Consider the following 11,972-nt stretch of genomic DNA (forward strand, 5'->3'; position numbering starts at 1 on the left):
TACAGCGTGCTCCTGCCTCTTATGATATGAGATTTCATATGGGTGTGGATACAATCGCATCTATAGATAGTTGATTCATATGTGTGTGTAATTCTGTCACGCCGAATCATTGACAATGGGCACATCATTTGCACGTTGACATATAGTATCATAAATGAAGGATTTTAACAAGTTGACAATGCAACGGAAAATCATGGATTTTTTAGTTAATACATGAATAAACACTGTATAAATACAAATGATGCAAAAATCGTGAACTAATAATGAGATATATTGGTAAAACTATTTGTAACAATACCACAAAACACATGCCGTAAATGTCACTCACAATCCATAAATGAACGAATTATTAGAATCGTTTTCTTTATTTGATTTTTCTTATTCAATTGCAAAAATAATAAATAAATTTGAAAGATGAAAAATATTAATGTATATAAAAATGGATGAAAAAGTGAAATGTTTGGAATCTTGTTGACTTAGTTCTTATTCACACTGTTAAAGTAAAAGGTAGAGTGCGCTACCTGTCAATAAATTTACCTATCGATAATTTAGATATCATGCTTTTAAAATTTTTAAAGCTTTTATTTTTATTATTAAATATACTATCAATCCTAATATATATAATGATATCATATATAATATATATAAATCAAATCAATATAAAAATCAATTAAATACAAAAACGAATTTTATGTAAAATGTTGTTCACAATTATTTGCTCGCTAAAATTTTCAATAATCTCATTTGATTGGATATTTCTATTCGCGCCTTATAATTTAATGAGTCTAGTTGCATAATAATTGGAATATTGTGCCAAATTATACTGTAATAATTGTTAATAGAAAATTCGCTTCTATATTCGATGATTGATTTGATGAATAATTTTGTGTCAAATGTTATTTTATTATATTAAAATATAATTAATTCTTTTAGAATTAAATCATTGAAAAAATTTTTTGTGATATTTGTTCTTTATTATTCTAAACACTTTTGACAATTTTCTTTTGAATCTCAGGTATATATAAAAAGAAAAATAAAACAAATAAAATTATGTAACATATAATGAAATAATAAGTTTGAATTTTTCACATTAAAATAATATTTTAAAAAAATATATGAATTTTCATATTAATTTTGCATGTGATTTAACAAATACGAATATAAATTTTATTAACATTGTATTAAATACGTCAGGAAAAGTTTAAAACAATTGAAAATTCGTGACATTCATTATTCTGTCATAATTAGTAGTCAATCTAATACATGGGAAACTATGAAGTCGTAAACATGTTTGCATTAGGTACAACAATGGTATTGGTGGAAATATTGGGTGAATGTAACATATTGCATATCGTATAAACAAAAATAAATATAAAAAGAGGCTAATTTTGATTCTAAAGTATAGTAATTAATTTATAATATATATAAAGCGTGGATTAACTAGAAATCATAACGATTTCAAGATAACTGTCAAACATGACCTTTTTAATATGAAAGTAACACTACGAATGAAAAAAATTACTTTTAATATCAGAAAAAGTGAGAATATAATTACAAATTTTTATCATTAAAAGTATAATATTCTTTAAAAATGTATAAAATATTTCATGCAAGTATTTTACAGATAATCGTATAACCTTTTGACACATTATGGCAAATCCAGGCGATTCTATCATATGTGGAGGTTTTTCATTTTATAATAATTTTGATTCGGCTAATTTAGCGAAAGTTGAACTAGTAAAATTACCAGAAACTTTTGAAAAGGGTAATTTCCTATTTTTATGTATTATGACTTATATATTTTTTTTTTTATTATATACATTAATATTAATAATTTCATATTTAATTGTTTTTAGATGGATGTGAAACAGAAAATAAATCATGCAGAAGCTTGAACTCAGAAGATACAATAGATTATGAATTTAACTTATGGACAAAACATGATTGTCATGGAACACAATTTCAAAATAATAATAGAACATGGTTTTATTTTGGTGTTAAAACAAACACTCCAAATGTTTATATCAAATTCAATATAATTAATTTAAATAAACAAGTTAAAATGTTCAGTCAAGGAATGTGTCCAGTTTTTAAAATTGTACCTGGTCATCTGCATTGGGAACGGATTCGTGATAAACCTACTTATACTGTAAACTTTATTTTAAATATAATAATACTTTATATTTTTAAAAATCTATATAAATTTACAATATTTCAGTTGGATCAAAAAGGAAATGATTTTACATTATCATTTCTTTATAATGCTCCTGAAAATTCAAAAGCCATAACATATTTTGCATTTACTTATCCTTTCTCTTATACTGATTTACAAAATTATTTAAGAAGAATTGAAGTAAAAATATCAAAGAGGAATTTAACATCTGCTGATGATATTTATTATCATAGAGAATGTGCAATAAAATCTTTGGAGGGACGAAGAATGGATCTAATAACAATAAGTTCATTTCATAACATATCAACAGAGAGAGAAGATAGACTGAATAATATGTTTCCTGAAAGAAATGAGGAAAGACCTTTTAAATTTTATGATAAAAAAGTATATAAATTATATGAAATTTATACAAAATTATATGTATATATATATATATATACACATGATATATACATTATATATTTGTATTATATATATATGAATTTTCATTAAAATTTTTAGGTAATTTTCATTAGCGCAAGAGTTCATCCAGGAGAAACACCATCTAGTTTTGTTTTTAATGGTTTTCTTAATTTTCTTATAAATCGCGAGGATCACATTGCAATTAATCTTCGCCGTCTTTATGTGTTCAAATTAATACCAATGCTCAATCCTGATGGTGTAGCAAGAGGTCATTATCGAATGGATACTAGAGGAATAAATCTTAATAGAGTTTATCTCAATCCTTCTTTAAAAGATCATCCAACAATATATGCTGCAAGAAATTTGATAAAGTAAATAAGTAAAATGATTTTAATATTCCAATATTATAATCAAGATGAAATTGATAAAAATAATTTTTATTAAGGTATTATCATCATACATATCAACTGCCAAAAGAAGATGAGATATCAAGTATATATTTAGGAAATGGTGAAAATACTTTAACCATCATTGATTCTTCTTCCACAATTGCAAATATAGTACGTGATACAACAACAAGATTACTTCAGCAGGTAATAAAAAAATATTATTTTTTAATAATTTATTTGAAATATTAATATTTTTTTAAATATAAATATATTCAATACATAAATATATATAAAATATTGGGATGTATTGATTTATAATTATTATTAATATATAAATGAAATAAATATTAATTTATTATTTAATAGGTAACACTTATGACTTTAGATGAAAAACATAAAGATGAACCGAAAATTTTTCAGGAATGTACATTACCAAAAAATTTGAACATATCTCAGGGTATGATATTTAAATTGAATTATTAAATAAATGATTGACAAAATTTTTTTATTTATTTATACATATTATGTGAAGGTGGTGGAGAAGGTCTATGTAATAAAACAGACGAAAGTAATAATTCTGTAGAATTTAAATCTGATAAAAAAACATATACAGCTGTTGGCATAGGACAATTACCTAAAGAAGATTCTGGATTATATTTATACATTGATCTTCATGGTCATGCTTCAAAAAAAGGTGTTTTTATGTATGGCAATTACTTTGATAATGCAGAAGATACAATAACATGTATGCTTTTGCCAAAATTAATGTCCATTAACAATCCAAATTTCCATTTTACTTCATGCAATTTTACAGAAAAAAATATGTATATTATGTACGTTTTTTTATTATCATTATTGTTATTATTATTATCATTATTATTATTATTATTATTATTATTATTATTATTATTATTATTATTATTACTATTACTATTACTATTATTATTATTACTACTACTACTACTTCTACTACTTTTATTTCTATTATTATTATTATTATTATTATTATTACTATTATTATTATTATTAAAATCAAATAAAATGAAATATATTAAAAATTTTTATATTTTATATAAAATTTTTATTTTTGTAGAGATAAAAGAGATGGTATGTCAAGAGAAGGATCAGGTCGAGTAGCTGTATATAAACTTACTGGACTTATACGTAGTTATACTCTTGAATGTAATTACAATTCTGGACGTCTAGTAAATACAATACCTGCAAGAGTTCGTGATGGTGTGAATAGAACTATGACTCATATATTTGTTCCACCAAAGTATACACCAACAGTTTTCGAAGCGGTAAAATATTTTTTTTATTTTTTATTCAGAAATTTTTTTTTAAATATATAAATATCATATAATTATTACGTATTTTGATTATGTTTATAGGTTGGAGCAGCATTAGGTCCTTCGATTCTTGACCTAACAAATAGTAATCCTAATAGTCGACTGCCAAATAGCCAATATCGCTCTTTAAGAGGTGTAAAATCTTATTTAAAATTAGCATATGTGAACAATCTTTCATCACCAAATAGCAAATCTCTACAGAAGGTAAATTTTGATGTAAATAACGAGAATGAATTTTCAGCTGTTAACATAAGACAGTGTGTACTCTCTTAATTCATAATAATTATTTATTTGATGCTTTCATATTAATATCAAGACACATTAGTGCCTAAAACTGCATTCTGTTATTGGTTAAAGATGTGGGAGAGAGATTTTGTATACATATAAATTGTATATTATTTTAATTCAATAATATAACATTATAGATTTTTTATTCTAGAAGAAAAATCTATTCTTATCTTATAATATTATGATATATATAGCAAATTGTTATAATAACAAATTAGGTACTTAATACATTTTAAATATGCGACTAATACAAATCTTGTAAAATTTTTATTATATTAAACTAATGGGTCTTCCAATTTAATACATATGTATGCATGACAATAATATTTGCTATACTTTTATAAAAATTCATAAAAAAATGTTTGTCTACTCGTTTTTATAGATTTATTACATATTTTAATCATAATTACTAATGTGTGTACAAAGTGCAATTTTTTACAATTTAGTTATTGCGTTATATTAACAAATATGTTATATTTTGTATATACATTGTTTTTTACTGCTTAATGATGTTTTTATAATACAATGTTTAGTGTATATATATATATAAATTTTATAAGATTGTATAATTATTTATTGTTTTATATTACAATCAATTAATATAGAATAAAAGATGTTGATTGACTTATATTTTGATAAAAAAATAAATTCTTTTTTTATTTTCTTTAGACTATTTTTGATGCACTATGTTTCTGGTGACAATAGATAAGTGCATTTACAATGATACTATATGCACTTAAGAATTTTATCATGGATGCAAGTAACAATAAGATATACACACAGTAATTAATGATATCTATTTCTTTAGCAAAAAAAAAAATAAATATAGTTGTTTTAGATAATTCAAATATAAATTTTTGACTGATAAAATCTTTTAGTAAAATGCAAAATTTTAATAATAAATCAGAATTTAGCATTGAAATGAATATTTGTTTATTTTAAAATTGATTAAATGAATTATATTTTTCAAATTTTTTATTTGTAGTTCATATGATTTAAAATGATAAAATTTGGCTGTTTTATATAATATGTATTTCTTTATTATTTAAAGAAAAAAATATGAAGTATATGTATTTATTAAAAAAAAAGAGTATATATTTATTATTATATTAATATATGTTTATATTATATTATTATTATATTAATATATTATTATTATATATATTAATATATTAATATATATAAAATTAATATTAATATATGTCATAAATATCATACAATTATTTCATTTAAAAACCATAAAATAACTTTTATAATATTTATTGTCATGCTTTCTATTATTTGAATGTAAATGCTATTACTGATCAAAGAGAGTATGTATAAATTTATGTATGTATACAAGTTCTATAATGTATCCTATTTTACATATACTTTTATATACACATATATGAATACATACATGTCCTATTGTTTTAATAAATTTACAATATTTTTAGTGATAATTTATTTACCTTATTTTTATTTTTCTCCTAATAATCCTTAGTCCTATTACTATATTAATTGTTATATAATTTATATGTTTTTAATATATTAAATATTTCATTCAAAAACTGCTATATAAATTAGGTTTGCAACTATAAATTAAATGAAATTATTGAATGAATAAATTAAATATCATTGAATTCATTATTGAACAAGAAATATTGTTTATCTACCTTTTCTTCTTTAATTTAATCACAAATACAAGGACGAAAAATTGTAAGAAAAGTAAGAAAAAATCAATCTCTCTCTCTCACAAATTATATGTTATATAATATTCAGTGTATTACATTTATTTTCTTATTTATATTTTTATTCACAGGATGATAATAATGTTATGCCTTCAGATTCTTATAATTTGAAAGAAATTGAATCTCAAATAATTAATTCTTCTATTGGGTTAAAGAACTCGATGAAAAGTGAAACGAATTTCATAAAAAAATCATGTATTATTCGTCGCACTACATCTCTTTATACTGCAGTAAAAAAAATAAAAAATAATAGAAAGACTCGACAAACTGTAACTCGTACACCACTAAAAAATCAGTGCGTCAATAATATCAATGAAAGCACTTCAAAAATCTCTGTAATTGGATCAAAAAATATTATGAAATCATTTTTAAAAAATTCAGAAAATCGTTTGAAAACTTCTTGTTTTGGATGTATCAATGATTCTTCGGAAATAAGAGATATTCAACATGAGAATAAAAAATTAATAACAATAAATAAATATTCAAAAATGGCTTTATCTTCAGAAGAAACAACTATCGTTAAGCACGGAGCAAAAAGATTGAAAATTGTTTCTATAAAAATAAATAAAGGGAAACCGGAAATTGGAGAACCGTCTAATATTGTCTCAGAAACTACGAAATCACCCTCATTACTTTTGTCTAACAAACAAAATATAAGAAAAACTTCAAAAACAACAAAAAAGTATTGTTCTAAAATGGAACAAAATAAATTGAAGTCTTCCAAAGCGAAAAAATCAGTAGAAATATTGTAGTGATTGAAAAATTAAATAACGAAAGTGCAAATAGAATTCTAAATTACACTATAAAACAAGTCATTATATAGAAAAATAATCGTATTAATAATCAATTGTGGCTTTATAATTCTTTTAAATGAATATTTTAAATATAAGAAAATTATATATATTAAGTATAAACTATTTAATTAATTAATATATACATGTAAACATTTATCGTATTGTTAAAAAAAATAGGAATTTTTTGTTTTTTTTTTATTTCTTTCTTAAAATAGAAAATTCAAAATTATATAAATTGATATAAAATAATTTAAGTAAAACATAATATTTATACATTTAAATTAGATTATATTAAAATTCATTTCAAATTGCAATATTGTGTAATATTCTTATTGTGAATACATATATTATGTATCATATATATGTATATAAATTATATAAATTTCAGAATATATAAAGTTATATTATTTATTGTAAAAAAAATAAGAATAAAGAAGCATATAACATTAAATTATCTTCAATAATATTTTTAATATTTTTTAAATATATATATTTAAAAAAGTAAAAAATGCCTAAATTATAAATAAACAAATTATTAAAAATTATTATTAAATTATATTAAGTCACTTCGATTATTTTCGATTCGAATCGGAATAACTCGGCTATATCACATGATATATGTGCGGTCCCCTTCTCTCTGTCTAGTCAGTCGCTTTCGCGTCGTCGTTATATTCGTTTGGATGGATATAAATTCGAACGGAAGTTACAGTCGTGCATAGTTGTGATTGTTTTAGCAAGATAGAAATATAAAACCATCGATTAATTTTTTATAAAAGTGTTTCGTGTGTAATCCGTAATAAAAATATTTTACAACATGAACGCTATCAGCAAGATTAGAAGCTACGCAATTTTCGCGGCATTTCTATTTTTCATCGAAATTGGTAAGGTTAATGCATGTAACTATAGATGTGAATATCGTGGCGTCCTTTGGGTGGGGCATTTATAAATTTTTATATTGTTCTCTTTATTAAGAATTGTGATAAAATTTGTACAATGAATTATATAGGATCTTTTATTAATTTATAAACATCGAGCGAAAGAATCAATTTAGTTGAACACTTATATTTAAATAACAGCTTGAAGTTAGTAGATTATTTCGTTATTAAAATTTTAATATTACATGAAAAATTATTCCTATGATTAATTTTTAAAATGAAAACAAATTATCATTCATAGATTTGCATATATATATATATATATATATAATATATATACGTACAAAGAAACGACGTAAAAAATTATTAGTTTAAAATTCCACACACAAATACAATAAAAAATTAGGTCAATTATTTTTTATAATCATAAATAGTGAAATTTTTTAAATTTTATATTTATTCATAAAAAAAATCTTATATTTATTCTTCTTAATAAATAATCAATTAGGAATTAAATATTTAACTAATATTTAAAATATATTTTTATTTTTTATTATAATTATTATGTATTATATATTATTTTATGTATTATTTTATTATAATTTATAATATTAACTACTATTTATAATATTATTTGAATCACATTGTTCGATTAGTTCGATTTAGTTTGACAAAACCATGAATTAAAAAATAAACAGAATTTCTTCTTTCTCTTTTCGTTCAGTCCACAGTTTACAATGCTATCAATGCATCAGCACAAACAACTCGCATCCCTTCCAATGCAACGAATTTCTTTCGAGCGACATCGATATCAAGCCAGAGCCTTGTGATGCTGTTTTCGAGGCACAATATTGTGTGAAGCATACAGGCCGATTCGAGGGTAAAACAATATCGGCTGATCAGATTACATATATTGGAAAAGGGAATCAATTGCGAAACTTAGCACTTTCAAATGAAAACTAACCTTTAATCATATAGTGGCATTGCCATATCGATTTATCGAAGCATGTGAAAACAGTCAGAGCACGATCGATAATCATTTCAATTCGAATTGGTTTTTAGGTGACTAACGTATTTTAAATCACATCTGCATATAAAACGGCCTATTTTATTTTATTTAATATTTAATAATGATTATTAATTTTTGGTTATCATTAAAATTTATTTATTTAAAATGTATGTATTATTACAAATCGTTAAGCATTGGAAAATGTGTTGGGTAAATTACAGTGTATATTATAACAATTCTCATTAAACAAATCATTTAATTGATGCAATATATATAACAATAACCGCTATATTCAGTACTTTTTCAATCGATTAAGCGACTACTCTGGATTGCTATCAGTGTACATCGGAAGAAGAACTGAGCTGCGGAGATAGTAAATTGGTATTAAGTACCTTACGACCAGCGAACTGCAATCATGTTTACGATGCACAATACTGCATCAAATCGATCGGACGATTCGGAGGTTCATATATTGTTTTTTGAGTGTTCTCGATATCGAGTGTTCACTTGTAGACTTTCCTTATTTCTAATACACAGAGATTTTATTTCCTTTGAAATTTTGATCAAAGGAAAGTTTTACATACATAAATATTTTATATATAAATATAAATAATTTTATGAAAAATGAATAACCAAAATATATATTGCATGCTGCTTTTAGAAATCTTATCCCTCTACATCTTTCATCTTAAGTATATATAAGTATATAAAAGCATGTTATTATTGTTTTTGTGTGGATTAATAAACTTTTTATTTGCATTAAATAAAATAAAATTATTTTTTCTATATATGTTTAAATAGGTGGAATAGGCACAAAAAGATTTTGTTCAGCACTGGATTTGGGGAATTATTGCGATTACGTAAATCAACAAGGTGACAAGTTAACTTATCGAACTTGTATTTATACTTGTGCCGGCGATGGATGCAATCCAGCAACAATGTTGAAACCAAGTATTTCGTGGATGGTATTGGTTGGATTATTAATAATTTATAAATTATTCCTTAAAAGATAAATATTTATATCATTAAAAATAATAATTTTTTGAATGCATTTTATGATAAATTCATGATGAATGTTATTCGTCCGTAATGTGTTAATATGAATAGAATAAATATTAATCTTTAAGGGAATAATTCATATTTGATTTATTTCATAAGATAATATTGACGTGCCTTCTCTTTCTGGTAGAATTTTAAATAAAGATATTATTTAGCTATAATAATTATAGTGTTAACATATTTTATAATATATGAATTTTGTAACTTAATTGAAGAATATTTAGACTGAATTTGCATCATTTTTCTCATATGATTATAAAGACGAATAAGTTAACTATTCTTAAAATCGAATTTTAATAGAATTAAGTTTTTATTCGACACATCTAACCTATTAAATCATGTACTTATATACATATAATTATTTTTTTACTTTGTTCTGTTTATTTATTTAACAAAGATCTAGATTACTTATTTTTGTATATTTTTGTACAAAATATGGATCTTATAGTGTTTGAACGATGTAAATATAAAAATCTATTTTTATTTTTAATTTTGTCTTTTAAAAACATATATATAATTAAATATACCCATAATAATTAAACTTCACAACTAAAAAATGTTTGTATGGATTATAAGACAATATAAATACGATCGAATGTTTTGTTCTTTATTTTCATTGAACAAGATCCCTTATTCATTTTGCATATACATTCATTTATTTGCATATAAATATAATATAATATAGTCGATCAACTGCTTTTAACAAATTGTATCACGACGATATTTATAATAAGGTACTTGCACGTTCTTTGGTATATCTATATTTATATAATGAACGGTACATAGGATAGCACTCTTCGATACAACAATATGAGTTCATTAATATTTACTAAGAAAAAGATTTCAATCGGGTATATAAAGTTACAATATTGCAAAATCGATCGTTTACGAATACGCATTTCATGATGGAAATTTTTTTAAAGAATACACATTTTCATGCAAAAGCTTCATCTTATATGTTTTTCTTTCGGTAATTGTAAAATAAAATAAAATACACATACAAGCTAATATCGAGCCTAATATCGATAATATTACGATATTTGACATAATATGTATCTATGTTTGATGACACAATGATTAATAATTTTTTATCTGTATAATTGTATTTTAAATATTAAAAAAAATAACAGAATGAATATTTTTTCATCAGAATAATCAATTTTTATAAATCAAACATTTATCATTATATGATAAAAATCATGCCAATGTTATTTTCTTTTTTTATGTTTACATTTTGTATTAATTTTTTTTTCTATCGTTCTTTGTTATAATAATTAATGTGCACCGATCACAAGCATATTTTATCAGTCAAAATTCTTTTTTATATTTTTATCACTCGACATTACAACTATATATCGTATGAAAAATACGCGCGTGTGTGTGTGTGTGTATTGTGTGTATAAACAGTGTATATAAATCATCACTAAATTTGATCACTATTAAGCAATAATAGAATATCTTGTGACTAACGATTTCTTTTTCAGTTTGTTGGTCCTAGAAATGTATAATTTGACACACATATATTGGTGTTACTATATATATATATATAATATAAATATAAATGAATAAAACATTTATAATATTTTTTCCAAAAACAATCGACATGTACTTCTTTTTTTTTTCCTTAATTAATGATCTTTGATCATTCAGCATTCATTTGTTTTTTTCTTTTTGTTCTGATTTAAAATTTCCATTATGCACATACATTAAGTTCTATGTTCTTAATTACATGAAAAAAATATCAGCATAAGGTTCAAAATTAATTTATAATAATATACAATAAATATCGTCACTGCCATATATTTTTAAAAAAAAATTCTATTGCCACTGGTATCATGGCAGTGAATGTGGCAGTGATTGATATATTTGATAATACAAAATAGCTTAAACATTAATAAATTAAA

General features: G+C 22.7%; 2 protein-coding genes across 4 annotated transcripts; both read left to right on the forward strand.

Moving 5' to 3' along the window:
- Nucleotides 1-976: 976 nt before the first annotated feature.
- Nucleotides 977-7,214, forward strand: LOC412727 (cytosolic carboxypeptidase-like protein 5). Of its 2 annotated transcripts, none has more exons than XM_026440405.1 (11): nt 977-1,015; nt 1,625-1,765; nt 1,857-2,149; nt 2,219-2,557; nt 2,675-2,946; nt 3,021-3,168; nt 3,331-3,421; nt 3,497-3,797; nt 4,058-4,265; nt 4,356-4,517; nt 6,403-7,214. In XM_026440405.1, the coding sequence occupies exons 2-11, from the start codon at nt 1,651-1,653 to the stop codon at nt 7,081-7,083; spliced, it is 2,610 nt and encodes an 869-aa protein (XP_026296190.1). In that variant the 5' UTR covers nt 977-1,015; nt 1,625-1,650; the 3' UTR covers nt 7,084-7,214. The 2 variants fall into 2 exon arrangements, with proteins under 2 accessions (XP_026296190.1, XP_396180.4); XM_396180.7 differs by lacking the exon at nt 977-1,015 and adding an exon at nt 1,176-1,539.
- Nucleotides 7,215-7,763: 549 nt separating this feature from the next.
- On the forward strand, nt 7,764-10,915 carry LOC725645. Of its 2 annotated transcripts, XM_006560602.3 has the most exons (4): nt 7,764-8,006; nt 8,725-8,880; nt 9,326-9,472; nt 9,811-10,915. In XM_006560602.3, the coding sequence occupies exons 1-4, from the start codon at nt 7,940-7,942 to the stop codon at nt 10,020-10,022; spliced, it is 582 nt and encodes a 193-aa protein (XP_006560665.1). In that variant the 5' UTR covers nt 7,764-7,939; the 3' UTR covers nt 10,023-10,915. The 2 variants fall into 2 exon arrangements, with proteins under 2 accessions (XP_006560665.1, XP_026296191.1); XM_026440406.1 differs by lacking the exon at nt 9,326-9,472 and having other exon boundaries at nt 7,765-8,006.
- Nucleotides 10,916-11,972: the final 1,057 nt, after the last annotated feature.

This window comes from Apis mellifera, linkage group LG4 (genome assembly GCF_003254395.2).
Source record: "Apis mellifera strain DH4 linkage group LG4, Amel_HAv3.1, whole genome shotgun sequence".
Classification (NCBI taxonomy): Eukaryota; Metazoa; Arthropoda; class Insecta; order Hymenoptera; family Apidae; genus Apis; species Apis mellifera.

Excerpts from the sequence above, each read along its gene's own strand:
- LOC725645 (XM_006560602.3), top strand. The coding sequence starts at position 7,940 with ATGAACGCTATCAGCAAGATTAGAAGCTACGCAATTTTCGCGGCATTT. Across the intron at positions 8,881-9,325 it reads GCATACAGGCCGATTCGAGG|CGACTACTCTGGATTGCTAT; the intron begins GTAAAACAATAT and ends CAATCGATTAAG. Across the intron at positions 9,473-9,810 it reads ATCGATCGGACGATTCGGAG|GTGGAATAGGCACAAAAAGA; the intron begins GTTCATATATTG and ends ATGTTTAAATAG.
- LOC412727 (XM_026440405.1), top strand. The coding sequence starts at position 1,651 with ATGGCAAATCCAGGCGATTCTATCATATGTGGAGGTTTTTCATTTTAT. Across the intron at positions 1,766-1,856 it reads ACCAGAAACTTTTGAAAAGG|ATGGATGTGAAACAGAAAAT; the intron begins GTAATTTCCTAT and ends AATTGTTTTTAG. Across the intron at positions 4,266-4,355 it reads CACCAACAGTTTTCGAAGCG|GTTGGAGCAGCATTAGGTCC; the intron begins GTAAAATATTTT and ends TTATGTTTATAG.